Source organism: Garra rufa, chromosome 7, assembly GCF_049309525.1.
Source record: "Garra rufa chromosome 7, GarRuf1.0, whole genome shotgun sequence".
Taxonomy (NCBI): domain Eukaryota; kingdom Metazoa; phylum Chordata; class Actinopteri; order Cypriniformes; family Cyprinidae; genus Garra; species Garra rufa.
Window position 1 is genome coordinate 1,932,906 of NC_133367.1, and position 27,626 is coordinate 1,960,531.

Sequence of the window (27,626 nt, forward strand, 5' to 3'; positions counted from 1 at the left end):
CATTCAAAGTTTACCGCTGGAACATTATTTGAAAATATCTGAGCTTGAAGTGTTTTGCTGCATGTTGACAGGATAGAGTTAGTATTACGTTTTTGTTAATCACTTTCCAGATAAATGTTTCCTTATGGTTTACAGATGCTGTTTCATCTATGTTCTGACACTGTTAATAGATACATGTAAGAACAGAGTCTATAGTGAAAATTATTTTACATTGCATTTTTATGATTATATTTTTTCCATTAAAACCTATCAGCAAAACAGTTTTAGTTAAAGCTAAAAGCTCTGAACAAGGTCACACGATTAATGGCACGCATTTACTATTTTTTACTTTAGATTATTTGATTAATTCCATAAATAATCCCATCAAGTGTTAAACTATGAATCTCAAACTTTTGGACCCTACTGTACTAGTTAATAGTCAATAAAGTTAAAGTAACTCTAATAACTAACTCTAAGTAAATAAAATAACTCGTGTTTTTTAGCCTCTCTAATATATAGGCATATATATATATATATATATATATATATATATATATATATATATATATATATTTTTTTTTTTTTTTTATGTGTTTGTCTTATATGTTCAAAGCTGAACTGCAGTCAGATTGAACTGTCCATTAAAATTATTTGAACACTGCTATCATGCAATCATGCGTAAAATGAACATTACCAATCCTCTTAACATATATTTTCACATGCTGTGAGAAAAAAAAATCGGCTTATTTCAGCTCAACGCAACGTAAACGCATTGAGCGCGTTTACATGCACGTTCATAAACCGTTTATGCTTAATAAGCCGAAAAATCACATGGTTATGTAAACGCAGTAACGAGTTTTCTTATTACGGAGAGGTCATAGTGTCGATACAGGTAGGTTTTTGCCTCTTACCGTGATTTCGCGCGACATGTAAACGCAATAACACCGGCAATAAACTCCTTTTTCACATGGACATTTTAAATACGTAGATACACAATTCTCGGACAGATGTGGTTTAAAAATGAATGAATATGTGCATTATGCGAAACGGTTGAATGAAACACCAAACAAGACCCACACCCGATCCAGCAAGCAATTTTGCGTTTAAAAGACATCTTTTAGCCGTTCAAAAACAGCCCTGGCGACTAGGCTAAAACAAGGCAAAATGTGGGCTGTCAGTGACAATTTAATAGACATCTAACCATAGCCCAAAAATAGACTAGTCATCAAATAGAGAGCTGATAAATGCCTACATATATCTAATAGACAACAAAATGGCAATCCATCCAAACAAATTAAATATACAGTTTTTATTAACAAAAATATTAGTAAACAATTTTAAGACAATACAAAATGATATTTTTAATGCAGAATAAAATATTATAAATAATACACTTAAATATAAATATTATGACAAAAACAATGAAATAAAAATATAAAAGTGATGAAAGATGTTTTTTAGTAACTAAAAGAAATAAATCTATTGCAAAACAAGCATGTTGCCACACTTAACATTAAAACATCACACATAAATGACAACGTAAAAAGAAAAGAAAAAAAGAACCACCCATTTATTGGTTTACTTATTTTAACAAAACAACCATCAATGAACTTAAGGGAAATAATACGTCAGTGTACAAATGTCCAAAATTGTCTGGCACAACCATTTTCATAACAACACAGCTGCTGTAACTAAAACGCACACACATTAACCTCAATTGTATATGGCATAATAAGTTAACCCCTACCATATTTATTACATTGTTTTATGATTGTAGCATTTAATTAGGTTTTAATCAAGGAGCAACCTCCCGCTCTCTCAATTGAAACCAACACGGAAGTGACATAACTGCAATTCATCGACTGGCCGCTAGAGACTCGCTGCAGAAGGGAGTCAGTCCCATTGACTCCCCATGTTAAAATGCTCAACTTTACAGCAGAAAAAAGTATGTTTACAGCCTGGTTCAAAAAATGGTTTTGGTCTATATAGCTAGTTTTGCCCTACATGTCAACTGTGAGGGGGGTGAATTTTTTTATAACTCATCCGTTTAAGTTATATTAAGCCTTAAAGTTCTGCATAATTAAGGGCGTGGTCACTTGAGTGACAGGGGGATTGCAGCTGCTAGACGGGCGTGGTTTCAGCAACAAGCTCCACCCACGTCCCGCCTTTTTGCCCATTTTTGATTATCCGGGAGTGACGCGCGGTGACGCGATTCCAAGATGGCGACGGCCGACTCCCGCCCACTATAGGCTTCAAAATAGCGCTTCAGAATCCTACGGGTGACGTCACGGATACTACGTCCATATTTTTAACAGTCTTTGGTTTTAATGCCGCATTGCAGCTGAGCCTTTTGCATTATTTTAATACTGCCGCAAACATTTTAGAATTTAGTATTTTATATTGCCATTTTTTATCATTTGTATCAATTTGGATGTTTCAAACTAAATCTTATTGTGCTTGTACAATGACAAAGAGATTCTATTCAATTAGCTCAGACATAAATTCAATATAAAAGTTCAAATAAATGATTGACTTTGTCAAAGATGAGAGCATTAGTAAGGATATGTTGTTATGGAGAGGGTTGTTTTTTTTACCATTGCTGCCCGGATTTCCTCATTTTCCAGGCGCTCTTCCAGATGTTGAAACTCCTCTTCAGTTTGTCCAAGTCTTCTGAGTGTGTTGTGTTCACTTTTGCCTCTTCTTGCGCTTGAGTTTGTAAACACATACAAATGATAAACTTTCCCTCTATTATCTATTAAATTTTGCAGTTAATCCTCTGATCACATGCATGCCAAACCGTGATGCCTAGTCACGGATCACTCATCGCGATTCTCTCTTCAACGATTCTGAATCGATTCCTAATATTTCAGAATCGATTCTGAGCTTGTTTTTTTTTTCTGCATATGGCACGTGTGCGCGCTAGAGACGCGGCTGGCTACAGCGCACAGAATTTGCACTGTGAGACACGTGCGCATAATGCTTGACAGTGTGCTTCCATCCGTCGTGTTTTACTTTAGATATGCGTTCATTTCTGCCGTCTGGAATGCAAGAAACTGTTGCACTGACAGACTCACGTGCGCTTTGTGTTTGTTCGTCCTAAAGCTCGATTGCGGATGCGGTTAAATGCACTTGCATTTTGGAATAGTTTCAAACGAAACTGTACATACAGTCAGTTATGTTTTCAGAGCAGGACAAAACATCTGATATATTGAAATAGATCTGTGCATCATTGGCGTTCCGTCCATATACAGTAAGCTGCTAATGCCCTGCATACTCAGGCTGTCAGAGAGAATGCGTTCACGTGTTATATAAATAATATAAACATGCTTATAAATGAATCCCTTATTTGAATCTTCTGGGCAAGCAGATTCTCCGTAACTTCATTGACTCCTCAGAATTGATGCGCATTCTGTTTCGCTGTCATGCGCGTGATTTCATTCGCGGGGTAAGCTGTCCAAGAAGCGCTCACCCAAGCGGAAAAACGCGCTGTTGCTGCCAGATCCTGATTGCCAAAAATGTATTGTATTTTTGTATATTATATATAATATGTATATTTTCATAATTTCTCAACAATTCAAAAGTTTAAAGTCCACAGAAAAAAATAGCCTATATAAAATGTATATATATTTTTAGAAATAATAATAAACCGGAAAAAGAGGAAATATTAAAATGTGATTTCGTCTCTGATTTTATTGGTGTCTAAATAATGTAAAGATATTATTATTTTTGGTATTACTGGTGGTTTTAGCACTCAGCATACCTGGTAAATAAAAGTGTCACCTCTGCCACTGCTGTGCATTAGTTTGAATGCAGCCTGTTAAAGCTGCCTTTCTATGATCTCATCAGTAATAATAAAATGGCAGTAATGCTGAGGAAAAAAGAAAAACTATTGTCTGTAAACTTTCGGATACCTGAAGAAAACTTATTTTAAATAAGTATTTGTTTTAAAAAGTACCTTGCTTACATAATTTAAACAATAAAATAAAGTTGGCCCAAATTAAATTTGATATAAAACAAATATGAAAATGTAGCCATGTGCAGTACTATTGAAATCTGAGAATGTGTTCATCGTGATATTTAGTTGTTAATGAATACAGTAATTAACTTGAATCTTGAAACTGGTGAAGATTGACACACCTACTTTTACAGAGATTCCAACTATAAACAAAAAGCATAGAAACTGCAATTTTACATGTTTTTAAAATTGTAAAGTTGTATTTGCACAGCAGAAGAATTAATTGGGGAAAAAATGTAGATCAAGAATCGTTTTGGAATCGGATCGTGACTCCCAGAATCGGAATCGGATCGGATCGTGAAGTGCCTGAAGATTCCCACCCCTACACAGTTCCTACACATGATAAATACTATAACCCATGAACACATGTCAAAATGAAAACACAGATACTTACAGGACCAATATCCTTTATCGTTTGTTGTTCGCCCGTTGCTCTCCAGCAGGTAAACTTGGTGCTCTCTCGTGAAAAAACAAAATTCAAAACAGTGGAAATGATTATCGCGAGATCTTGCAGCAGCGATCTCTATTGACTTTCAAGTCTCGCGTTGCCACAGTAGTCATGTCTCAGTAGGACCACAATTGCCATCTAGCGGTTGGGAATTGTAATTGCATATGTATTTATAAAATGAAAGACAGTAAAAATTTTAGTAAAATGCAAGTAAACTTTTAAAACATTTAAAATGCATTATTTTTGGCATAATTAACAATGCTATGCATTGAGCATGTCAAAGAAATGAAACCAAACCCCTTGTAAACGCTGTTGACTTTGCTTACATGATAGAATAGCATACATCTCGCGAGTTATTTTGCCCAAAAAATTACATTTTTTCAAATTCAAGGTTATTTGGGCTAGAAGGGGGTTACAAATTGGACTATATCGGGTCTATAGTTAACCGAGACGGTGAAATGACGGCTTTTGCTTGCTGGGGAGTGTCGTGCATAGTTTCACATCCGGGGTCATTAATTATCATTTATATAAGTATATGGCAAGTGGCACCTTTAGGCTCTACAAAGTTTAAAGATGAGTTGCTATGGAGCTGTCAGTTAGGTCAGGTTTTCAGAGTCGACCAATTACATTCAAGTTTTTTTTTTTTTTTTTTTTTCGTTTTTTTTTTATTATTTCGAAATGCTGCATGCTGACTGAATAGCGTTACGTTTTTGTTAATAGTTTCCCAGTTTAATTTTTCCTCATGGCTTACAGATGCTGTTTCATCTGTGTTCTGACAGTGTTGATAGATGCAGGTAAGAACAAAGCACAGTTTGTAAACTGGGGTTTAAACGAATTGAGACAACTAGTGACATTTTATTACATTGCATTTTGATGATTACATTTTCCCATTAAAACCTGTCAGCAAAACAGTTTTTTTAAAGCTAAATAACATGTGACCGAGAATGTCATTTTCTTTTGCTGAATTTGCAATAGCACTCCAGCATGATCTGTCATGTTCTAAACAACATCTTAAACTGCCTGTATGACTCCATTAACATGATTATATTATATATATTATATTTATGTAACTCTAAGAAAAGTTGTGTTTTCTAGCCTCTCTGCATCACGTACTTGAAGGCACTGAAGGAAGTACTGTCATCGTGAAGTGCAGCCACAGAATTATTGAACTTGAAGAAAATCAACTGACAGTCCACTGGAGACACAACGACACTAGGAATGTTTATGATATTATTCGAGGAAATGTTTCTATAGAGAAACAAGACCCAACATACAAGAACAGAGCAGAAGTTTTACGTTATGAGCTTAAGAAGGGCCATGTCTTTCTTAGACTCACTGATCTTCAGCTCTCTGATGAAGGAACGTACCTCTGTTTTGTCCCAGCTTTGGGAATTCATCACAGTACACAACTGCTGGTCAAAGGTGTGTAATAACTCCTAAATTGGTACTTTTGGGCATTAGTTTAGTCAAAGAATCATAAATAGTTTTATAAGTGTACAGTTCGCTTCTACTCCTAATTGTTTGTGGGTTTGCCTCAACAGAAAAATCATTTAAAAAATGCACAAGTGCTGAAATAAGAAGCCATGGTACAGAGGCAAGACTGGGATGGACTCTGCACTTTCTAATTCCTTCATCTGGACTGATTGCACTTCATTTGAACAAGACTTTTTGACTCTTGTCTTGTCAGTGAAGCACAGACTGAACCAGACTGCACTGATATACAAACTCTATCTGATGCCAATTGCACTTTAACTCTTAAATTACAGTCAAATCCAGACTATAATCTCTCTCTCTCTCTCTCTCTAAATAATTGTAAATAATTTTTTATTGAAAAGTATGTTTTGTTCTTTGTATGTTTAAATATGTGCTGTCATTTAAAAATTATTTGAACTTTACATATCATGCATTGATATTAGCAACTAAAAAATATGAATAAAAAATAATGGGGAAAATTAATATTACCACATGAAGAAAATGATCAGCTTGTTGTTTCTTAGTTTTGAAAAGCTTGTATGACACCAACAAAAACAAACAATTTTTTTTTTTAAATGTATAGCGAAGTGAATGAGTGTTTGTTTGTTTTGTTTTAAAAGGTGGGAATTAGAAAGACAACAAAAAAGAAATATAAATGGTGCTCAACTGAATATCGCATCATCAATTTATGTGATTGGCTGTAGGGTACATCGGGGATCTATAAGAAGCGGTGACATGCGAGTCTTTCTCTTTTGCGGACATGCCGGCTTATTTAAAATGTACACGTGTTTCCCAACCGAGATATGTTCCGGTTGAATCTGACAACATTTACCGACGGTAATTCTTTCTCTATTTAAACTGCACGTTGTTGAGATTTGTATAGGCTACAATGTACAATATAGCTGCTCGTAGATGTTTGTTGTGGGGTTTTTTTTCGGTTTGTGTCATGTCACAAACTAACGGGGTTAGTTGTAATACACGTGGTTTACATATTTCCACGTGCTAGCATTACGTTAGTAGCTATATTGTACATTCTACTTTTTTGAAGATATGGCTGAGATTTTTTTTTTACTATAGAAAAAAAGTACATTTCTGGCTTACCGGTAAGTCAAGTTTTCATATCGGTATATTAGTAGGCCTATTCATTTAAAATGAGACAAATGTGCTATTATTTTAATCTCTGATCTGCTATTTATCAGTTGAGATAGTTTGTTAATGCTTCGTAAACCGGCAAAAGACATTATCCAGTTTTAAATTCCAGTGCTGGACAGACAATGTGCCCCGCTGTATTAAACTATTCTCTGACATTAGCGATGTAATGTACACTATTCACGTTTATGAATTTTAATGAGAAACTACAAGAAACAGGTGAATAAAGACTGACAATCGATGTTTAATGTTCAGAAATTATTATTTCATGAAATGTAAAGCATTTTGGCTCGTCATGTGTCTCGTATTCTGTGTGTGGAGAGCGGGGGGTGTATCTAAATGTCTGAATGTGTTTAATCCATTTTTCCACATTGTTTTAAACTACTATATAGCCGTGTTGCGATTAGGATCGTCCCAAGCATGCTGCGATATGTGTTCATTGTTAAACTCCAAATTTTAGATTATCTTTTCATTAAAAAACGCCATTGTTTTATTTGAAAATGTTAATGATATTATTTTATTGACTAAATATTTTAGTTTGTCGTGTAGCCCAATATTTATTGTCATTAGATCAGATAACACATTAAGATGTAATTTGGTCGTTACAATGTACCCCACCTACGGGGCATGTTGTCACATTTCACATCCTTTTAGGGTAACAGACAAAAAACGTACACACTTTAATTCTGAAACCAAGCGATGTTTGTATTAGACAAGTGTAAATTAATATACTGTGAGCCCCACGTGGGTTTATACAAACGGAGAAATTCAAAAAGTGTTAGGTTGCGCCCCGCGCTCTCCTAAGTCGCAATGTGGTAGAATGATCCTGATTTTTGTGCCTAACATTTTTAAACGAAATTCTGTCTAGTTGCACCGTTCACGGGCAGATAAAAAAAAATTATGAAGACTGTGCATTAATAAAACTGCAACCAAGACGCATATAGAACAAGATGTGCTTAGAAAGTCTCGCGTCCCGAGGCGTTCATTAGATTGAACTAGAGCTGTCAGATATTATTTAAATAAGATGGCACACTTTTTAACGACTTTTGAAAAGTGACATAGAGAATAGAAAGCACATTTTCCCTACAAATTACACAATCATTGATCAGCTACCCAGCCAAGCAGAGCATCAGTTTGGAGAGAGTAAGATATACACACAATAAAAGTAAATTACGTTGTTAGTTGTAATTTAGTAACTGATGTTTTATAATAACCCTTGTCCTTGTTTTCCCCCTGCATATTTTTTTCTTTATGGTTTACAGATGCGGTTTCATCTGTGTGTTGATACTGTTAATAGATGCAGGTAAGAATAGACCAAAGACTGTGTTGTCCAAAGGTTTGAGACCACTAGTGAAAATTGTTTTACATTGGAATGGGTGCTTTATTAAATCTTTATCCATTAAAAACTATCAGCAAAGGTTTTAGTTCAAATGTATAGAAACACCAAACTGAGCATCTTCGATGACTGATCACATGATCAACGGTAGCTACTCGTTTTCATAGATTTAGAAATGGTGTAATGATGTCGATCTATATTAACAAACCACTGTAATCATTCAAAGTTAATGAAGTTATGTAACTATGTAAAAATCATGTTTTCTAGTCTATCTGCATCAGGTAGTTGAAAGCTTAGAAGGAAGCTCTGTCATCTTGAAGTGCAGTGACAGAAGTATTGAACTTGAAGAAAAACAACTGACAGTTCACTGGAGACACAACGACAGCAGGAACGTATACGATATAATCAATGGAAACGTTTCTATAAAGGAACAAGATCCAGCGTATAAGAACAGAGCAGAAGTTTTACGCGAGGAGCTTAAGAAGGGCCATGTCTTTCTCAGACTCTCTGATCTTCAGCTCTCTGATGGAGGAACGTACCTCTGTTTTGTCCCAGATTTGGGAATTGATCAGAGCACACAACTGCTGGTCAAAGGTGTGTAACTCTTCTTTTAGTCATCAGTTTAAGTTTGTGTATGTGATGTTGCATTTATTTTGGTCAACGCATAACATAATGCATAAGTTTACAGTTTGATTTTACTAATTTTGTGTGGGTTTGCCTTAACAGAAATAACGTTCATAACATGCACAACTGCTGAAATAAGAAGCCATGGTCCAGAGGCAAGACTGGGAAGGACTCTGTACCTAATTCCTCTATCTGGATTGATTGTACTTTATTGGAACAGGCCTGATATGTAGATATTATTTATGGTTGTTTACTATTAAAAAAATCTGTTTCAGCTGTGTTCTTGAATACTTGTATTCTATGTTCTGCACTGAATAGTGCATTGAGCTTTGAGAATTCATCACAGTACACAACTGCTGGTCAAAGGTGTGTTATAACTCCTTGGTACTTTTGGTCATATTTTTATTCAAAGCATAATAAATAGTCTTATAAGTGTACAGTTTGCTGTTACTCCTAATTGTTTGTGGGTTTCTTAAAAGAAAGATTTTTTTTTTTTAATGCACAAGTGCTGAAATAAGAAGCCATGGTACAGAGGCAAGACTGGGATGGACTCTGCACTTTCTAATTCCTTCATCTGGATTGATTGCACTTTATTTGAACAGGACTTTTTGACTCTTGTCTTGTCAGTGAAGCACAGACTGAAACTGGATCTGCAGCTGATATACAAATTCTAGCTGATGCCAAATGCACTTTAACTCTTAAATTACAGTCAAAACCTGACTATAATCTGTGGTTATTTACTTTTTAAAAATATCTTTTCAGTTGTGTTCTTTTATAGGCTACTTGTATTCCATACTGCACTACTAATATTTTCACACTAACACACTGCAATTAAATATTGCGTTGAAATGATACAAATATTGATATTTTTTTATCATTTACTCTTTTAGTAAAACACTATTTGCATGAAGGCTATTCAAATGAAGGATTTTTTATTATAATTATTCATTTGAGGATCTGACCTATTGTCCATATCTAACGGGCGACGGGAAATGCTTTCAGAGTATTAAAAAATGCGTTCGCTTGTCTTTTGGACATTTATAACTTAAGAAGCGGTGAACTTAGAATATGGCCAAGCAAATCGACCTGTAAACACATCTGTGACGATGGTGTCACATTCGGAGTTGTTATTTAATGCAAACAGTTTATTATAAAACAGATTTGGTGTTTTCGACGCATGTGCCATGCTTTTGATTTAGTTGGGATGTGTAGACTCTGCCCTAAGAGGCGGATACTTTCACTTTGCAGACACTGCGGCTTTATTTAAAATTCGCTCGTGCTTGTATATAAACGCGATCATGCTGAGTCTGACAGTAACTAACCATCACACAGAGTAGGCTACAACATGTACCGAAGGTAAGGCTTTCTCAATTTTAACTGGTCACTCGTTGTTCATTTTAAAATAAATGTGAGATTTGGTAGGGTTTTTCAGGCTTGTGACAGAGTTATTGTAGCATGTGTTATTTAGACAATATGTGACCCTGGACCACAAAACCAGTCATATGGATAGGCTACATTTTTTGAAAATGAAATTTAGACATAAATCCGTTGATGTAGCCTATGGTTTGTTGGGATATGGCAATAATTGGCCAAAAACAACTATCTGAGGGTGGCAAAAAAAAAAAAAAAAAAAAAATCGAAATATTGAGAAAATCGCCTTTAAATTTGTCCAAATGAAGTTTATAGCAAGGCACACTACTAATCAAACATTAAGTTTTGATATATTTAGAATATCTTAATGGAACATCGATTTTTGGCATAAAAGAAAAAATAAATATCTGACCCATACGATGTATTTTCGGCTATTGCCACAAACATACCCCTGATACTTAAGACTGGTTTTGTGGTCCAGGGTCAGATATGTTTGAATCGCAATGTGGTAGAATGATTCTCAGATTGTAAATGAAGTAACGTCTAGTGGCACCATTCAGGGGCAGATGTGGTTTAAGAAAAAATAATACTGAAAACAGGGCATAGCGCGAGACGTTTGAATGAAATTGCAAACAAGACACACTTCTATTGAATATCGTGCATAAAAAGTTAAATGTCCCGGGTCATCAATTTGATTGGTCTATAAAGCTTGCCCGTCGATCTGGTAACTCCCATTACTTTCCTGTAAGGCTTAATCACGTGATCCGAGTCGACCAATCATTCAAAGTTTACCGTTGGAGCATTATTTGAAAATATCTGAGCTTGAAGTGTTTTGCCGCATGTTGACAGGATAGAGTTAGTATTACGTTTTTGTTCATCACTTTCCAGATAAATGTTTCCTTATGGTTTACAGATGCTGTTTCATCTATGTTCTGACACTGTTAATAGATACAGGTAAGAAAGGAGTCTAATAGTGAACATTATTTTACATTGCATTTTTATGATTATATTTTTTCCATTAAAACCTATCAGCAAAACAGTTTTAGTTAAAGCTAAAAGCTCTGAACAAGGTCACATGATTAATGGCACTCATTTACTATTTTTTACTATTGATATTTTGATTAATTTCATAAATAATCCCATCAAGTGTGAAACCATAAATCTCAAACCTTTGGACCCCACTGTACTAGTTAATAGTCAAAGTTTAAGCAACTCTAATAACTCTAAGTAAATAAAATAACTTAAAGTCGTGTATTCTAGCCTCTCTGCATCAGGTTGTTGAAGGCATTGAAGGAGGCTCTATCACCTTGAAGTGCAGTCACAGACGTGTTGTACTTGACGAGAAACAACAGACAGTCCACTGGAGACACAACGACACTAGGAACGTATTCGATATTATCCATGGAAAAGTTTCAATAAAGGAACAGGACCCAGCATACAAGAACAGAGCAGACGTTTTACATGAGGAGCTTAAGCAACACGTCTTTCTTAGACTCACCGATCTTCAGCTCTCTGATGGAGGAACGTATCTCTGTTTTGTCCCAGCTTTAGGAATTGATCACAGCACGCAACTGGTGGTCAAAGGTGTGTTGTAATAACTCTTAATGTCATGCATTTTGAGTTTCTGTGTGCTTGTAATCTAATCAGAGTAGTTCTAAATATTCAAACATGTTCATGCACATATTTTGGTCAACACATATTAACTAATAGTTTACTTATTTTGCTTTAACAGAACGACCATTAATCAAATACGCAGTACTTCAAGAAAGCACTTCAAGTAACCATGGTACAGAAGCAAGGCTGGAAAGGATTTTGCACCTCCTTATTCCTTTATCTGGATTCATTCTGCATTTTATCTGAACAGACATTTCTGGATGTTCTTATTGTCTGTGAAGCACAGCGCAATCTAAACTATTCATCACTATATTTATCACAGATCGTGACGAATATGGCACCATTCAGGCTGGAGAAGCACTACTTTTTGTATTGTTTGTTTGTACTTTTTGTATCATCTTTTCCACACTATCCACTAAATAATGTATTAAAATGTCAACTAAAAACATTCTTATTTTTTAATAAAACACCATTCATTTAAAGGTGATATTTAGGAGCATGTATTACAGGAAGAGCATGAGTAGACAGTCGGCAGTACCTCCGGTGCAAAATGGAAGCTGCAAAGAATTATGGGTAAGAAACAAAAGGCACACGGGTTTGCGGCCAGTACAAACTGTATTGTAGGAAAATAATTAGTTTCATTTCTCCATTAAATGCAAAAACGTCACTGAGGACTCAAAAATGCGGTACTAGTAGGCACATACGGTCCTCATGATGCAAAACATAATTTACATCACAGACATCCAGCCAGCATTCGTTCCATACTTTTTCAACATTCAACAGCATACTTTAGTATTAAACACAATGGCTTGGCCACTAACTGTATTTAGTCCTACACAAAGCTATTCTGAATAGACATCCAGACAGATCCAAAGTGTCATATTGTTTAGCAGAATGAAAAAAAAAAAAAAAAAAATTCTGAGATATTCTGGAAAATTGCATTCTGTTATGGCATTCTGGTCCAAGAGGAAAGTGGCTAGTGCTGTATCCTTCCCCCTCTAGTCAAAACTTGTCCATCAAGAAATTAAAGGAGGATCTACAGCTTAAAAAAGTCAAATTAAGATGAATGAAGCCTTAGCTCAAACCTGTCCACAAAACATCAAGGTATCGCTCCTCATGGTTGAATTAGTTTTTTTCCTGTTCGTTAAAGACACAAAAGGTGCAAGACTGTTGATGCTAAAAAAAAGTAAAAACAAAAAAATTAAGAATCAAGCATTGACGTGTATCAATGCCTTTATGCAGCACAAATCTGAGTCTTAAAAAAAGTCTTTTTAAAAATCCAATATATTATTAGTATGGAAAAGTGCTAGGTGAGAGAATTCTTTTTATCAGTCGCTGTGACCGTGGCAAGCAGTCAGCACAAATGACGACAACCAATCGAATTGTTCTTTCGAGAGCAGGCATCTTTGCAACTCAAGCCTTGTCCTTTACGAAAGCAATGTCCGGGTCCGAGAAACGTCGGGAGGAGGTCTGGAGCTCCTGTTCGCTGGAGGTGTCTGAGGTTGTAGGTGAGGATGGGAAGAGAAGCTCTGTTCCAGCTGCGATGTAGAGGGACTGGATGCTATCTTTGCGGCGGCCGGGTTGCTCACGCCGCTGGACGAGGGTGAGGGATTGGGCTTTGCGGGGAGGGAGGGACTGTACAGCTGGGTGGCACAAGACTCCTGGGGGAAGCTTGACCGTTTTGGGGATGATAGGGTGGCGACGCTGGAGCTGAAGCCTGGGAGAAGACAGTGAAGGAAGAAAGGGGCCGTCAGCCCGTGTGCTGCCTCCTTGGGCCAGGGTGAAAGACTTAGGAAGGGAAGCTGGTTTGGATAATCTTGGCACTACGATTGCTTGTCCTACAATAGGGAGACAGAACCAATCAACCCCCGAAGCAAAAGAAAGCCCAAAGCAGAACCCAAGACATGCCACCAACAGTCAAAAAACAAAGACAGCATGCAGTGCCTTATTCCATCACCACAACCATGCACATAAACACTTGGGTTAGATGAGGTTCACAACCTGCTACAGAGCGGATGGCACCGCCACCCTCTTTAAATGCGCCAGGAGCATCTCGTCCAAACCTGCGCCACAGATAACAAGGACAGGACCCACACATGGGTGACTACTGCAGAGGAAAAACAAAGGACTGGTCCGAAACAAAGGGAGTCTGTACCTTAATACTGACCTTCCGTGTCCGAACAGACCGCTCGGTCATCCAACAGGCTCTCAGAGCTGACTGACGCCTCCGAGTCAAGGTTCTCCTGGTCAGAACCAGGCTGATCTAGTTCTGGTAGCCTGCAGGCAAGGTCCTCTCTGGAACACAAAGCAAAAAAAGCATTCAAGAGTCATGCAATGTGGTCCTGTGATTACTTGTGAGATTTCTTTTACATCTACATACTTTTCCTGCTTGATGGATTTGATACGTTCCACCAAGCTTCGCTCAGCTTCTGTGTCTGAATCCAGAGGCTCGTTCTCAGGTACAACACAAAGATCGGTAGCTGGCTTCTCCCGAACCTAGAGTCCAAACAGATACCAACTTCAACTCGAGATAATGAGGTCGACAGATTCATGCTTTTTCTCTTGTTGCCACCAAAAATGGAAGCACAGAAAGACAGTGAAGGCATCACAGTAGGGGTGTCCAAACTCTGTCCTGGAGGGACACTGTCCTGAAGAGGTTAGCACCAACCGCAATTAAACACCTGGACCAGCTAATCAAGGTCTTAGTAGGCGTGTTTGATTAGAGTTGGAGCTGAACTCTGCAGGACAGAGAGTCCCCAGGGGCAGGGTTGTAGACCTTTGCACTGCTGTATTAACATTTTTATTTGAATCAAGTCTGCCCCCATGTGGTTAGTCTGTGAAGTAAAGAGGGGGAAGTTGTTATTCTTCAAGTGTGGTGCAACAATCCCTTGTGGAGTAAAAATGATGGGTGCTAGAGACGTTTCAAAGGTGAGTCAAGTCTGGAGGAAGAGAAAGGTCTACAGGGAAATAATTTCAACCACTTCAATGTGTGTTATGTTTCAGTGTGGAAATAAGTACAATCAAAGTCTGTAAGTTTCCATGGCATGAATTTCAAAGATTTGTAGCAATCAAAAACCAAGATCAACAGTCAAACCTGACTGCTTACATTTTTGCATATTTATAGAAATAAACAAAAAAATTACAGAATTGTTTAATATTTAGCAATTTACTTGTGCAGCTTTGAAATTCATGCCATTCATTGCAATGACCACCCAAAACCAGCACACATCTACGACATCCACCCAACACCCTCTTGTCTACAGGTGCAAATGTCTACATTTCTAAAATAACACTAATACATGCAGTGGGCTGAGTTAGTATTAGTGAGGCATGACTTGTACACTGCATGCACACCGGATGCATGAACATGCCAAACTACTGGGGTTCACAACACCACAGCGACATACGTACCGCCACTTCTTTGTAAGGAGTGATAAATCTGAGAGGTAAATGCCAGCACTAAAGAGACATAAAAATGAGAAGCAAAAACAGTGTTGCGAAAGTTACTCTCTGTAGGTGCCTTGTGGATTGTTGCGGACTGTTGGGAAAAGTGATTGTTCAGGGGGGAAAAAAATTGACATTTTTAACAGGCATCTGGAAACAAACCACTTTCAAAAATGATACAGAAATGCATTCTGCTAAACAACAGGTAAGTCAAGGTAGGACAAATGTACCGTGTTTTGTCTTTTTAGCTTAAGCTGATTGACGGCCAGTGCCTCAGCATATTCCAGCTGCTCGATCTCGTCCATTTTCTCATTGTATCTCCGGATTTGTTCGTTAAGAAGCATCTCCACACAACTGATGAAAAGGAAGTTCCAGTCTTGAGAATTCATTCACTTTAAAACACCACATTCTTCTTAACAACACTCTCGAACTTACGTAGTGGTTTTAGCAACGTCCTTCATGCTCATCAGCGGGTCGGCACTGTCCGGACAACGGAGAATGCAGGGGGCAAAAACAATGGCCAAAGAGTTTGGTGTCATTCGATTGCTTTTCTCCTCCTTTGCAACCCTGAAACAAAACCAGTTTGTTAATGCCTGATGGCTATGTGGTTTTGCACTAACAGCATTTGTTAAGGACTGCATGAACTCATCTGTACCTGACAAGATGGAAAACAAGTCTCTCCAAGGTATTAAAGTTGGCTGTTGGAAGCTGTTCCAAAACTTTGTAAACGGCTTGCAATTGCTCTTGCTTCTCAGGAAGTTCTGTCAAAGACAACAAAAGTTATAGCATGTTTAAGGGCCACCAAAAGGACAAAAAAAGGCATTGTGGACACCAACCTATGGCACGGAGAAAGTCGTTGTAGTGCGTGAAAGTCATGAGAGGTTCGGGCAACTCCCTTAGCCACTGTTTGACCAGGCCAGTGACGGCATGGATGGGGTAATCCTCAAGACAAACATTCTCTGGGCCTACACAAACATGCAGTCATTAAACAAGGTTAGCAAGATAAACTACAAAAAGTGAGACTACAGAGAGGTCTTCCCAATGGGCCAATGAGTTCTGGTAATAGCCATGAAGGCTCACCTGCTTCCAACAGCTGGTGTAGCTCCTTCATGCGATTGGCTGAGCCGGACTTCCTGTAAATGCCCTCTGTGTATAGGCCATTCATTTCCACATGTTCTAGCATTATCTCCAGGACAATTGGAACAGGGGTCTTGTTGTTTACCAGGTGGCAAACGCGCACACCAAAGTGTTGTGATCCAGGCTCATCATCACACTAGACCCACAGGACACAAAGATCAATGGATATTTTGAAATGACTACTTCTGCAGAATGCTTAGAAGATTGGATTCTTACCTTCTTAGAGCAGAAAGTAGAGCAGTCTATGGCAATTTTACAAATGCACTTCTTATGGCAAACCATTTTGCAGTCTGAAACAAAAATGAATCATCATACCATGTTCTTAGCCTCAATGAAGGCAAATCCATAGAAGATGTATTAGGGGATACTCACAACTACACATGTAGGCCTTCTCCATACCCCAGATGTAGGAGGTGCACTGATCACACGACTGCATGATGTTGACTTGGTAGTGTATAAACACATGGTCCAATGGATTCTCCAACTAAATCCAGACAAAATGTTTGCATTTCTTTAAAATTCACAAGACAGAGTCTAAATGACAGGATGGACTGTTGAACAGAGATACTTACGCTCTTATCCTTCTTTCTTCTCATCTTACGACCTTTGGGTGGCTGAAACAGATTTTACCCAAGGTAAGTCAAAAGGATTACATGCACTTAAGTCTAGAGGGTAACAAGCCATGCATGAACTTTCACCTTGGCTGGTTCGGCCTCTTCTTTCTTGATCTCCGCTCTGATGAAGCCATCCAGAACTGACTGGAAGAGATTGACCACCAGTGGTACCTCACCTTTCTGCTTTTCTCCAGCTAGACCGATTACTTTTTTGTGGTAGCTATTCATCAAAGCCTTATACCCAATTTGTGGTTTCTGTAGGTGAGTGAAGAAGAAACAAATAACATGAACTAGAGGTTTCTTTTAATGCCCATAACACAACTTGATCTACCAGACCTCTTCAAACTCGGTCCTGGAGGGCCAGTGTCCTGCAGAGTTTAGTTTAGCCTCAACACACCTGCCTGGAAGTATCTAGCATGCCTAGTAAGAATTTAGTTTGTTGGTTTCCAATGTGTTTATTTTGGGTTGGAGCTAAACTCTTCAGGACAACAGCCCTCTAGGATCCTCTAGGATCGTTTGGAGACCCCTGGTCTATACTGTAGTGCTTGGAGTGTTGTATTAGTTCTACTCACAGAGAATGAGTACATCCCCTTGATATTTTCTCTGAACTGCATAGTGGCCGTAATGAAGATGTGCTCTGTTCCTGAAAGCTGCTTTCCCCGTGAACGCAAATCATTCACCTACACCACGTAAGAGAAAGTATAAGTCTGAGGGAACGCAAAGCTTGTCAGATATTGTATATATTATAAGCACTCTTCAAAGTTCTACACATTCTTCAGACCTGATTGCCAAGAAACTCATCGAGGTGGCGTAACTCATTCGCATTGGTGATCACGCGGTTCAGCGAGGGGTTACACAGCTCTAAGGCCCGTGTTGTTGAGTGACTGATCATGATGCTGGGCGTCCGAGCGGGTCGACTCGCAGTAGGCTTTGAATTGTGTGAGCGTGATGAAGATGTGGCTATAAACAACAACAAAAATACAATGAATGGAGGAAAAGTATGTTGATCTAAATGAATCACATGTTGTCTTTGCATTATGTACCTTCTTTTTGATCCATAAAGCAAGCTAGGCTCATGTCTCCATCTTCTGGGGTCTGAGCTTCTTTATGTGGACGCTTCTTCAGGATCTTTCTGAAAAACCCTGTTGTCCTGTTAAACAAAAAAGCACCATTCCTTAAAGTTAGTTGTAGCTTTAAATCTTATTATTAATATCCAAGCAGAACAGAAGCACAGCATGCTAGGCAAGGGACTTCACTATCAAAACACATGGAGATTGCACACCTCCGCACAGATTATGGAATTTCTGGAATCTCTAATCTCAGGAATTCTCTCAAAGATGATGCTTTGCATCTATATAAGGGAGTCTGTAACCTACGCCAGGAGTCAGACATATGAGTAGGCACTGCTGATGTAAGCCAGGGGCCGCATTTTCCCATGAGACTCAATGAGTCAGATTTCCTGTGTGATCAGTCTACTACAGATAAGACTATATGGGTTCAAAGTGTTGGATGAGTCAAAAAAACCTTTATTTTTGAGAAAGATAGATAAGGCAAAGGCCCAAAACTTATTCTACGCAAATTTCTAGCTATGCACAAGTCAAAACAAAATGCATTTTATATGATGCATTAGATGATGTTAGAATAACCTGCTCTCTTCTACAACGTGTTGTGTCTAGGCTAAGCAACGGCTTGACAACACCAGAAGGTAGTTAAACTGGTAATACTGGTAGGTAGGACAGTACCTCTCTGGGGTTGACGGATGGACAGGTGATACATCTTGCAGGCTGTGGGTGTCATGAACTTTTTCCTTCAATGTGTTGGCCTTCGCTCTATCAGGACCAACCTCAGTACTGGACTGTGTCTACACCAAAATTGATTAACAAAGCAAATGTCTTAGTTTCATGCAGCACAGTGTAGTGTACAGTAACAACTGTTTCTGCTGATCAGTTAACAATGGGATAATGAGGAAAAAGTTCCTTTTTTCCTGTGTAGATAACACCTTAAAGGAAGCTGAAGTGGGTTAGTACCTCCCTCTATTGATCCTAAACCGAGTATTTAAAAAGTACAATGATTATTTATATGAAAAAGAATCAAAAAAGGATGGAAAGACAGAATAAACAAACAAGCGTCTGAAATCCTCTGCCATTGCTTATTGAGTTTCAGTTTGCTATTCTACAAGTCCAGTTTTAAGACAACTGAGCCATCAGAATTCACATTATAGTATAGGTTTAGCCAATCAGGGCAAGCTCTACTGTGTTAACATGATAATAGGTCAGTACAGCACAGAATTGGAAATTTTGCAATTGTCTGAAGGTCCTTCACTCTGCATCAGTATAATTTCTTTTTAATTAGCACATGTTAAAGATATCTTCAATCCCTTGCAGGATTCCAAGCGGTTAATCCACCAGCAGCCCCCACACCACAAATACCAGGACACCATCTAATTTTAGGCAGCAATTTACCACCTCGAATGGACTCATGGGGGGCAAAGGAAAAGTCCAGTACTCTGCATCCTCCATTTCAACACTTTTAATGGGCACACATACACGTGCAAGGGCGAGCCGTGGCCTGCGTCTTTGACGAGTTTTGCCCTGAATCAGGCAGAGAAGCATGATCACTTAAACTCAAGCGATTGTTTAAATTGTCTCCAAACTCAATTCTGGAGGGCAGTGTCCTGCAGAGCTCTCAAAGTCTCACCAGGCATGGAGGAAACTTCCAAGCAGGTGTGTTAAGGTAAGTTGGAGCTAAAGTCCACAGGACACGGCCCTCCAGGACCGAGTTTGGACACCCTTGGTTAAATCCTAATTTACCAAATGTAAGGAGAAGAGTAGATTGTCTGGTTGCAAGCCAACTGGAATCTTGTGGTGGAATTTAGTAGGTCAAACATACACTTCCAGACACACAAAAATCAATGCATTTCTTTAGATTTACCATCAACCAGTTAAATCAAGTCATCGTTACCTGTGGTGAACCTATTTTGGACACATTGTCTAGTGACATAGAGATCCCACGATTCCTGGTAAAACCAGATAGAAAATATTGTCAGATTCACATAAGGAGTCGATTAAAGATATACAAAAAGGAGAGGATAAGAAACCATACTGGAGAGATTTCATGTTCCTGTCTTCCAGACTGTGGGGTCCCGCTATGAGGTTTTCTGGCTGCGTATTGCTTCTTGATGGTTCTTTTTTCCTGTTGGCCTCTTCTTTGGCAGCGATAGACAGGTCAGTGTAGCCATTTCTTCCAGGCCCGGAAGTAGGGATATCCAAGGGTAAAGTGGAAGGTCGAACAGGTTCAGGTGGGATATCTTTGGTATCCCTCTTTGTCTTGTCTACTTTCCAAGCCACAAAGGTGTACTGATCCAACTCTTTGCTGTCGGACCGCTCCTTCAACTTGCCATCTGCTTTTCCTGGACTCTCTAGAGTTTTGCTCTTGAAGGAAGTATCATCTTTTCCGGCTGAGGCTGCTCGCTCGCTTTCTCTCTGGTTGTGCTCTAGGCCGCGTTGTCTCCTAAGCTCCCGTTTCTCCTGACTTCTGGATGCTGGAAGTTTAGAGAGTGAAGGAGCTCTGTTATGACTTTGTCCAGTTGGAGTTTCAGGAGACGTGGGTTTAGCTTGTGTACCTTCCTCTCTGGGATGTGCAGAAGATCCATTTTCCTTTTGCTTCTGGTGTTCTTTAACCTCGGGGTGAGGACCAGCCTCCACCTGAGGAACCTTCTCAGGAAGTTTTTGGTCTTTTGAGACAGAAATATCAACATGGGCCCTGGTCTTACTTTCAATCTCAGCATCCACAGGAGCCTTATTGCGCTCCAGCACTAGTGTCTCTACATCATCAGACTGCTTGCCTGGTGCCGTTGGTTGTTGCAGTGGTGTCTTCTCCTGCTGCTCTGTAGGCCGCCGCTCAGCCTCTAAGAGCCGAGCTGCCTTTTCCTCTTGCTCTTTCTGTCTTCTAGCTGCTTCCTCTTCCTCTCTGGCATGCCTGGCTGCCTCTTCTTCCTCTCTGATTCGTCTGGCTGCCTCCTCAGCTTCTTTAGCCTGCCTAGCAGCCTCTTCTGCTTCCTTGGCCCGTCGAGCTGCTTCCTCCTCCTCCTCTTTTCTTCTCCGAGCTTCCTCTTCCTCTCTTTTCCTCCTTTCTTCCTTTAGGGAGTAGTACCTAACAAGACCCAATCCAAAACTTACCAAATCATGCTCAATGAAACCAACAATGTGTTTTATGAAAGTAAATACATTTGCTTTCAATTTCATGTTGATTTGTCTGATGTCTGTACCGTTTGCGAGCTGAATGCCCTCTTGCAAGTGCCTGTATATTTGTGACAGATGCTTGTGTTTTTCGATATTCAGATCTCTGTTTGGAACCTCGCCATGCTGACTGGATCAGAACCGCAGCTTGGTAGAACTTTTCTTTGCGGTACCTGCGCCATGAACGCTGCAGACAAAGTCAATCAAACATCAGACACATAAAGACTACCTAAACACTAGAAAACTGCCCAAACACAAAAACAATTTTGATATACCTGGATTAAAATGGCTGCCTCTCTCATTCTAATAAACTCCATCCTCTGCATTTTAGCTCTAAACCAGTGCTGCAAGAAAATTATTTTGCGCATGACATCCTTGTGGAGGATGTCCTGAAGCTTTTGCCTTTCAAGCTCTTTGAGATACACCTGTAGTCAAGGAACAATAAAATACATAAGTGTTAAAAGTCCAAAACTAGAAAAGTTGTTGATTAAACCCTTTAGGGTTCCAAGGGGAAAATACTGACCTTGGTTTTCCCAATCTGGTAGGTAGTGTGGTCAAAGCCAAGCCTGTGCAATAGAGATGATATGTCCTGAAAGGACGTAGAGTTCTTTGGCAGCAACACACGAAACTGCTCAGTAAACTCCTGTAATGAAAAAATGAAGCAATACACACTTAGTGTAATTCTTACATTTGGGATTTGTTCCAATCACTAGGTCAAATATATGCGTTACCTGAAAGGTGTATTTGGCTCCATAACCTGACCGTCTGATGCGCACTGTTTCCAACATGCCGGTGTACCGCAGCTGCTGCACAATCAGTGCCTCATCAAAACACATTTCCTTCTGAACATCACAAAGAAAAAAAAATCTCATATCAAGATTTTGCACATAGATCAACAGTTCAAAACAAGACCAGGAACGTATATAAAAAAAGAAATTGACTGATGGACTTGAAATCAAGATCAACTTGAATAGGGTGAGCAAGGATGGTTCATTTGCACCTTCTCAGCATTGGAGCGGAGACATCGGATGAAGAATGGTTCCGCCTTTCCTAGCGTTTCCAGAAGCTTACTAAGAGACGTCTACAAGATAGAGAAAGACCATAATATTAAGTGGAAGACCACAAGAAAACCACAAATGATGCCTTTAGCCTATTAGATCCACTGGAAAATAATAGTCTTTGCATTTTTTGGAGCTAACATTTGAAATATTAATGCTCAGCATTTTAGCTGTTCCAAAACCTAGTCTACTGCTTATAACGGTAGCTGTTTTCTATTCTGATACAAAAATAGATTTACTCATGAAGACCACATGGCAAAATAGTTTAATTTTAGTATTTTGCCAAGCTAACTCTTTTTTTAAACATAAAAACAGTGCCTTACAACGCTATCTTCCACTAGGTTCTGGAACAGAGCATTAGTTTATAGTGAGGACCACAAAACTGCCCCAAAGAGCCATGCTAATCTAATACAGTTCTTATTACTTGAAACTGTGCACTGATGCTGGGAGGACGTTTCTTCTTGTGCAGATGAAGCAAAGACTTGGTGGTGCGGTCATGAAGGCCCACTATAAACTTCAGCGAACGAGAGTCCAACAGGTTCTGCCCAGACAAAAAAAAAAACAAAAAAAAAAACAGAGAGTCAATCTTTCACACAAAGAGACTTTATTTTGCCACATGAATGCCATGGATACATGACGGCATGGAAAATCTCATTCCAGCCAGAGCTACAGCGGTAGAGTCTTCAAAACATTTACCCAGCGCCGCACATGTAACGGAAAGTCATAAACAATCGTGGCTAAACTTTACACTTTCACCAATGGTGATGGAAATGTACCAGCTGTGCTGCAAATGCTAGCAAGTTAAAGGTGCTGTAAGTGAATGTTTTCGGATTTCCACATACAAAACGTTGCTAGTAACCCTAACCCTTTTTAGGGTTAACCCTAACAGTAACAATATTCTACTGGTTACATGCTGTAGGTGGCAATTCTATATTAATGCATAAAGCTGTTATGCTGGTCTGCAAGACTTGTATGCCTTAATATAATGTAAATGATGTGTCCTACTGAAATATGCAAAATGGTTGCACTTACTGAGCAACGGGCGCTACCTGTTATTTTTACCACAACACAACTCAGAATATGCAATTCGGAAATAAAAATTTGGTTGCAATTTTCAGTCGAAGGGCAACAAAAGAAGAGTGCTTTTGTTATCTCCACTTTAACCCTGATGCCTTTGAGGCTTTTTGTAGACCACAGCTACTGAAAGAGCTTGCAAATGGCAGAGACAAGAAAAGCTAGATGCCATCCTGGCAGGATGTAAACTTGTCATGAAGCACTTGGTTTAAACCTACGCTTATATCCATTGCGAACTGTGAGGTTTTTCAGTAGCTGTGGTCGTTGTATCTGTATTTTATTTTCCGAGTTGTGTATTCCGAATTGCGGTAAAAATTTCTGATTGCATCTCCATATTTTTGTAACATCAAGGTTGACATGCATCTTCATCTAGATTGATCATATTGACATCACTCAGGTAACCAAGCTGATACTTCCAATCCCAAAATAGTGATACAGATACTAAACCAACAAAAATCACTTGAAGCATCTTGAAAGCCAAATAGTTGGATCAATAGTTGGCATCAATTGCAAATGAGAACTTTACCTTGGGAATGAGCTGCTTGCACTTGGGGTTCTTGTTTTTCCTGTGGGGAAGGAGTAAGAGGAGAGTTGATGGATGTTGAGATTAGAAGCGAAGGGATCCGACGTGTTAGTAGAGTGAGTCATGTGTTGGCTTGTGCGACGTGAGTAAAGCAACCTACGCACTTGAGAAGCATCTTACGGAGAAGAACGCACACGATTTGTTCACACAATGGTGTAATGGCATACATCCATGAATTTGCAGTGTTCTCTGAGGTTAAATCTAATGTAAAGACACCATAACAGAGAAGATCGTTTTGGGGGAGATAAGAACATCATGGGAGAGAGGAATGACGGACATTTTTATTGACACAACTAATCTACGGCATTCCTACTTTAGAGGACAAGTTTATAATTCAAGTGTATTCGATGTCTGTGGTCTACATAAGCAATGATTCCAAAGCTTTCCACAGCTCATAAAACATTACAGACTCAATGGGTTGGTCTCGTATAAGTTCATGCAGCACGTTAGCATGTGGATACCATTCCGAGCTTGCGCACTAACGAAGATCACACTGCTTCCAGCTCATAAACTTTGCATTCCTCTAACATACACCACTAGGGAGCCATTTAAAAATAATTGGCATACTGGTTAGATGGATATTATTAGTGCAGGGTTAGGGGCGGTTGGGGTTAAAGGCGAGCTGATAAATTGTGGTGCATATTTGGAAAGTTTGGGAGGTTTCAGAACTAGGCTTTGCAAAGGGTCTCAAGCATTGGCTTCAATGCCAACCAATGTCAAGGCATGACGGGTCAAGCAAGCCAGACCCATCCATTCCGAGCCAGAGGGGAGTCAGTAGGTCAAACTCACTGGAGGACGTGGCGCGGGAACCGCAGGCGACCCCAGGACTGCAGCAGCTTACGTGGATCTTCCCCATCCAACTGCAAGTCCTTAATGGAGGTGATGATTTGGGCATGCATTTCCCTGATTTAGCCCGGGTGAAAAGGTAGGGGGAGGAGACGGGGAGGAGACAGAGGGAGTGAAGTGAGTTGAACAGGGCAGGGAAAGTACAGGAACCCAACACCAATGTAGTTAACCGACTTTGAGGAAAGAAAACACCTTCCACCACACAAAGGAATCACGTACAATGAACAAATGCAGGCAAGTGTGTTAAATTCGAAAAAGGCCCTTAATTTGGTGAACTATTCCTTCAAGCTTCAGTGGTGAATCCATGCTGTTGTTACTCTGGTTTTGACCTGACGGGGTGTTAAAACGCAACTCAGCAAAGGCCTGGATTCATGCACTGGTTGACTTACCACACAGATCAGAACAACAGGAGGTCAAACAGGTAGAATTGGCACTGGGGGCTGGGCAACGCACTGCTAATAGCGCGTCAACAAACCAGGAAGTTAATACCATAATAAACTCCTTAAAAGGACACTTTATGGTTTCCTTCCCACTTGGGAGTACTTAAGAGGTAATAAACCTTAAAAGGTACCGACTGGGATTTATGAGTGCATGTTTGCGGATTTCTTTGAACAAACAAAGTTAAATTCAAACTCCGGCTTGCCCTTTGATCACATAAAGAGAGAATAGCGCTAGCTTCTGGATTCTGTGGAGATCTGAATGCGGGTATTTGAGTTTGCTCAGAATACCAGAAACCCAGCCTTCCCAATCCGCCAAGCTCTCCCCGTTTGACCTCAATGTTCTGCTCAAGTCCACTTACTTCTTACTCTCATAACTAGCAAAGATGTCCTCAAAAGCCTCTAGAGGGCGCTCCTCTGAATGATCAAAGGAGAAATCAAGCATAGGAGCATGGCTGTAGAAGATAAACACCACACACACACACAGTCACTCGAGGGCGAACGCCACCAGCAGATGCTGATCTATGACCAGCTTTATCGACCATACGCGTTAAACTTTAGTGGAACTGATCACAGGTCAGTAACAGAGGGGAAACCCTTGACAAACACCAGTGGAAAAGCTCAGGGACATTGCAGGAACTAGTACATATATTAATCCAATCATTCCAGGTTATATTTCACCACAATTATACCGAACATGAAACATTCACATACTGACATTCCTATTTTATTTAGATTTTGAGATGAAATACAACCTGGATGTTTTCATTATAGATGCTGTTGCATTTGGTATTTGCATAAATGGGACTTAAGGCATGGGATTACTGTGAGAATCGGCCTGCAATGTGCCTTTGTGGAGAGAGCAAGGTCACATGATCACCTGTCGCACAAAGGCAACGAAAGGACAGGAAGAGATCAAGTTCCTCTCAATACTTCCTCCCTCCCTCTCCCTCTCTCTCTCTCTCTCTCTCTCTCTCTCTCTCTCTCTCTCTTCTAGTCCAAAGCTTACCGGTACATCCTCTCGATGGGCACGTTGGATCTTTGCAGCTCTCCTAGAGGAACCCTGGAGTTTGGTCGGACCACACCTGTATTACCACACACACACAAACACCATTGATTTCAACATCCCGGTCGAGCCCCCAACACAAAAACGTTTCGCAAACAACCTTATTTTTAAGCCTAATCATTCTGAATCCTTCTAAATATGAGTGTTTGCGTCACCTCACATGCAAGCTATAAATAACACCTTCTTAGACCATGAAAATCTGCATAATGCGCCATGGGTTACCCGCAGTCTTGGCTGCCCAGCGGCGGCCGGCCTCGTTGAAGGCGGCTAAAGCACGGACGGTGGCGCGGAGGATTCCCCATCGGAACATCGCCACGGGGTCCATCCCGATCAGCTGGCGGACGTAGGCTCGGTCGCTGCTCCGCAAGAGTGCCACGATGTCCGGACGCATGTGATCTGTGTTCTTCTCACGGAAGTCCTGTTTGTATGCAAAAAAGTGAATATTAGCCTCAGCAAGTTGTTCTACAAAACAAGTATCTTTTGTTTTTAAATATAAAATGCTAATATATTGAAAAACTCTAAAAATGCACCATTACTAATTTGCTATGTGCTATTAAAAGCAGTTTAGAAATATAAAAAAATCTATATAAAAATAAATAAATAAAATAAAATATAGGGCATTTAATAAATATTAAAGACATCTATTTGCATTATTCTGTCAGCAAAAATGAATGAATTAATGAATGAATAATTCTTATGAATAATTATTTTAACAAATACATTTTTCTATGTGCCAGTAAAGGTTTATAAATATTATTGAAATTTATTTTCATTATTTGGTCGGCAAAATACATAAACAATAAATAAATAATAAAAGAAAATATTTGAACATACTATTACTAATTTTTCCTTGTGCCATTAAACACAGTTTATAAATATTAACAAAATCTATTTTCATAATTCAGTCAGCAAAAAATAAATAAATAAATAAATAAATAATAATAATAATAATAATAATAATAATAAATAAATAAATAAATAAATAAATAAATAAATATATATATATATATATATATATATATATATATATATATATTATAATATATATATATATATATATATATATATATATATATATATATTTTTTTTTTTTTTTATAAACTATTACAAATTTTTCTAT

General features: G+C 38.9%; 2 protein-coding genes across 2 annotated transcripts in view; one reads left to right on the forward strand and one right to left on the reverse strand.

The window, feature by feature from the left end:
- Window positions 1-8,315: 8,315 nt before the first annotated feature.
- LOC141338922 (programmed cell death 1 ligand 1) lies at window positions 8,316-9,636 on the forward strand. Its single transcript, XM_073844536.1, is given in 3 exon segments — window positions 8,316-8,367; window positions 8,668-8,998; window positions 9,504-9,636. Coding segments are annotated over 3 exon segments (516 nt in total).
- A 2,969-nt stretch (window positions 9,637-12,605) lies between these two features.
- The window catches only part of LOC141338923 (myosin IXB), a 40,537-nt gene continuing 25,516 nt past the window's right edge, over window positions 12,606-27,626 (reverse strand). The window contains exons 3-32 of the mRNA XM_073844537.1: window positions 26,729-26,924; window positions 26,450-26,525; window positions 24,947-25,060; window positions 24,101-24,140; window positions 22,925-23,041; window positions 22,443-22,523; window positions 22,174-22,284; window positions 21,966-22,085; window positions 21,718-21,867; window positions 21,472-21,629; window positions 20,307-21,356; window positions 20,166-20,220; window positions 19,670-19,795; window positions 18,947-19,065; window positions 18,248-18,354; window positions 17,986-18,164; window positions 17,777-17,884; window positions 17,289-17,459; window positions 17,163-17,204; window positions 16,963-17,074; window positions 16,807-16,880; window positions 16,534-16,726; window positions 16,290-16,418; window positions 16,109-16,214; window positions 15,889-16,020; window positions 15,684-15,807; window positions 15,421-15,468; window positions 14,390-14,505; window positions 14,177-14,304; window positions 12,606-13,847 (exon numbers count right to left, since the gene is read on the reverse strand). Of these exons, the coding sequence (XP_073700638.1) occupies window positions 13,423-13,847; window positions 14,177-14,304; window positions 14,390-14,505; window positions 15,421-15,468; window positions 15,684-15,807; window positions 15,889-16,020; window positions 16,109-16,214; window positions 16,290-16,418; window positions 16,534-16,726; window positions 16,807-16,880; window positions 16,963-17,074; window positions 17,163-17,204; window positions 17,289-17,459; window positions 17,777-17,884; window positions 17,986-18,164; window positions 18,248-18,354; window positions 18,947-19,065; window positions 19,670-19,795; window positions 20,166-20,220; window positions 20,307-21,356; window positions 21,472-21,629; window positions 21,718-21,867; window positions 21,966-22,085; window positions 22,174-22,284; window positions 22,443-22,523; window positions 22,925-23,041; window positions 24,101-24,140; window positions 24,947-25,060; window positions 26,450-26,525; window positions 26,729-26,924 (4,707 nt within the window). The 3' untranslated portion in view covers window positions 12,606-13,422. The remainder of the gene's footprint in view (window positions 13,848-14,176; window positions 14,305-14,389; window positions 14,506-15,420; window positions 15,469-15,683; window positions 15,808-15,888; window positions 16,021-16,108; window positions 16,215-16,289; window positions 16,419-16,533; window positions 16,727-16,806; window positions 16,881-16,962; window positions 17,075-17,162; window positions 17,205-17,288; window positions 17,460-17,776; window positions 17,885-17,985; window positions 18,165-18,247; window positions 18,355-18,946; window positions 19,066-19,669; window positions 19,796-20,165; window positions 20,221-20,306; window positions 21,357-21,471; window positions 21,630-21,717; window positions 21,868-21,965; window positions 22,086-22,173; window positions 22,285-22,442; window positions 22,524-22,924; window positions 23,042-24,100; window positions 24,141-24,946; window positions 25,061-26,449; window positions 26,526-26,728; window positions 26,925-27,626) is intronic.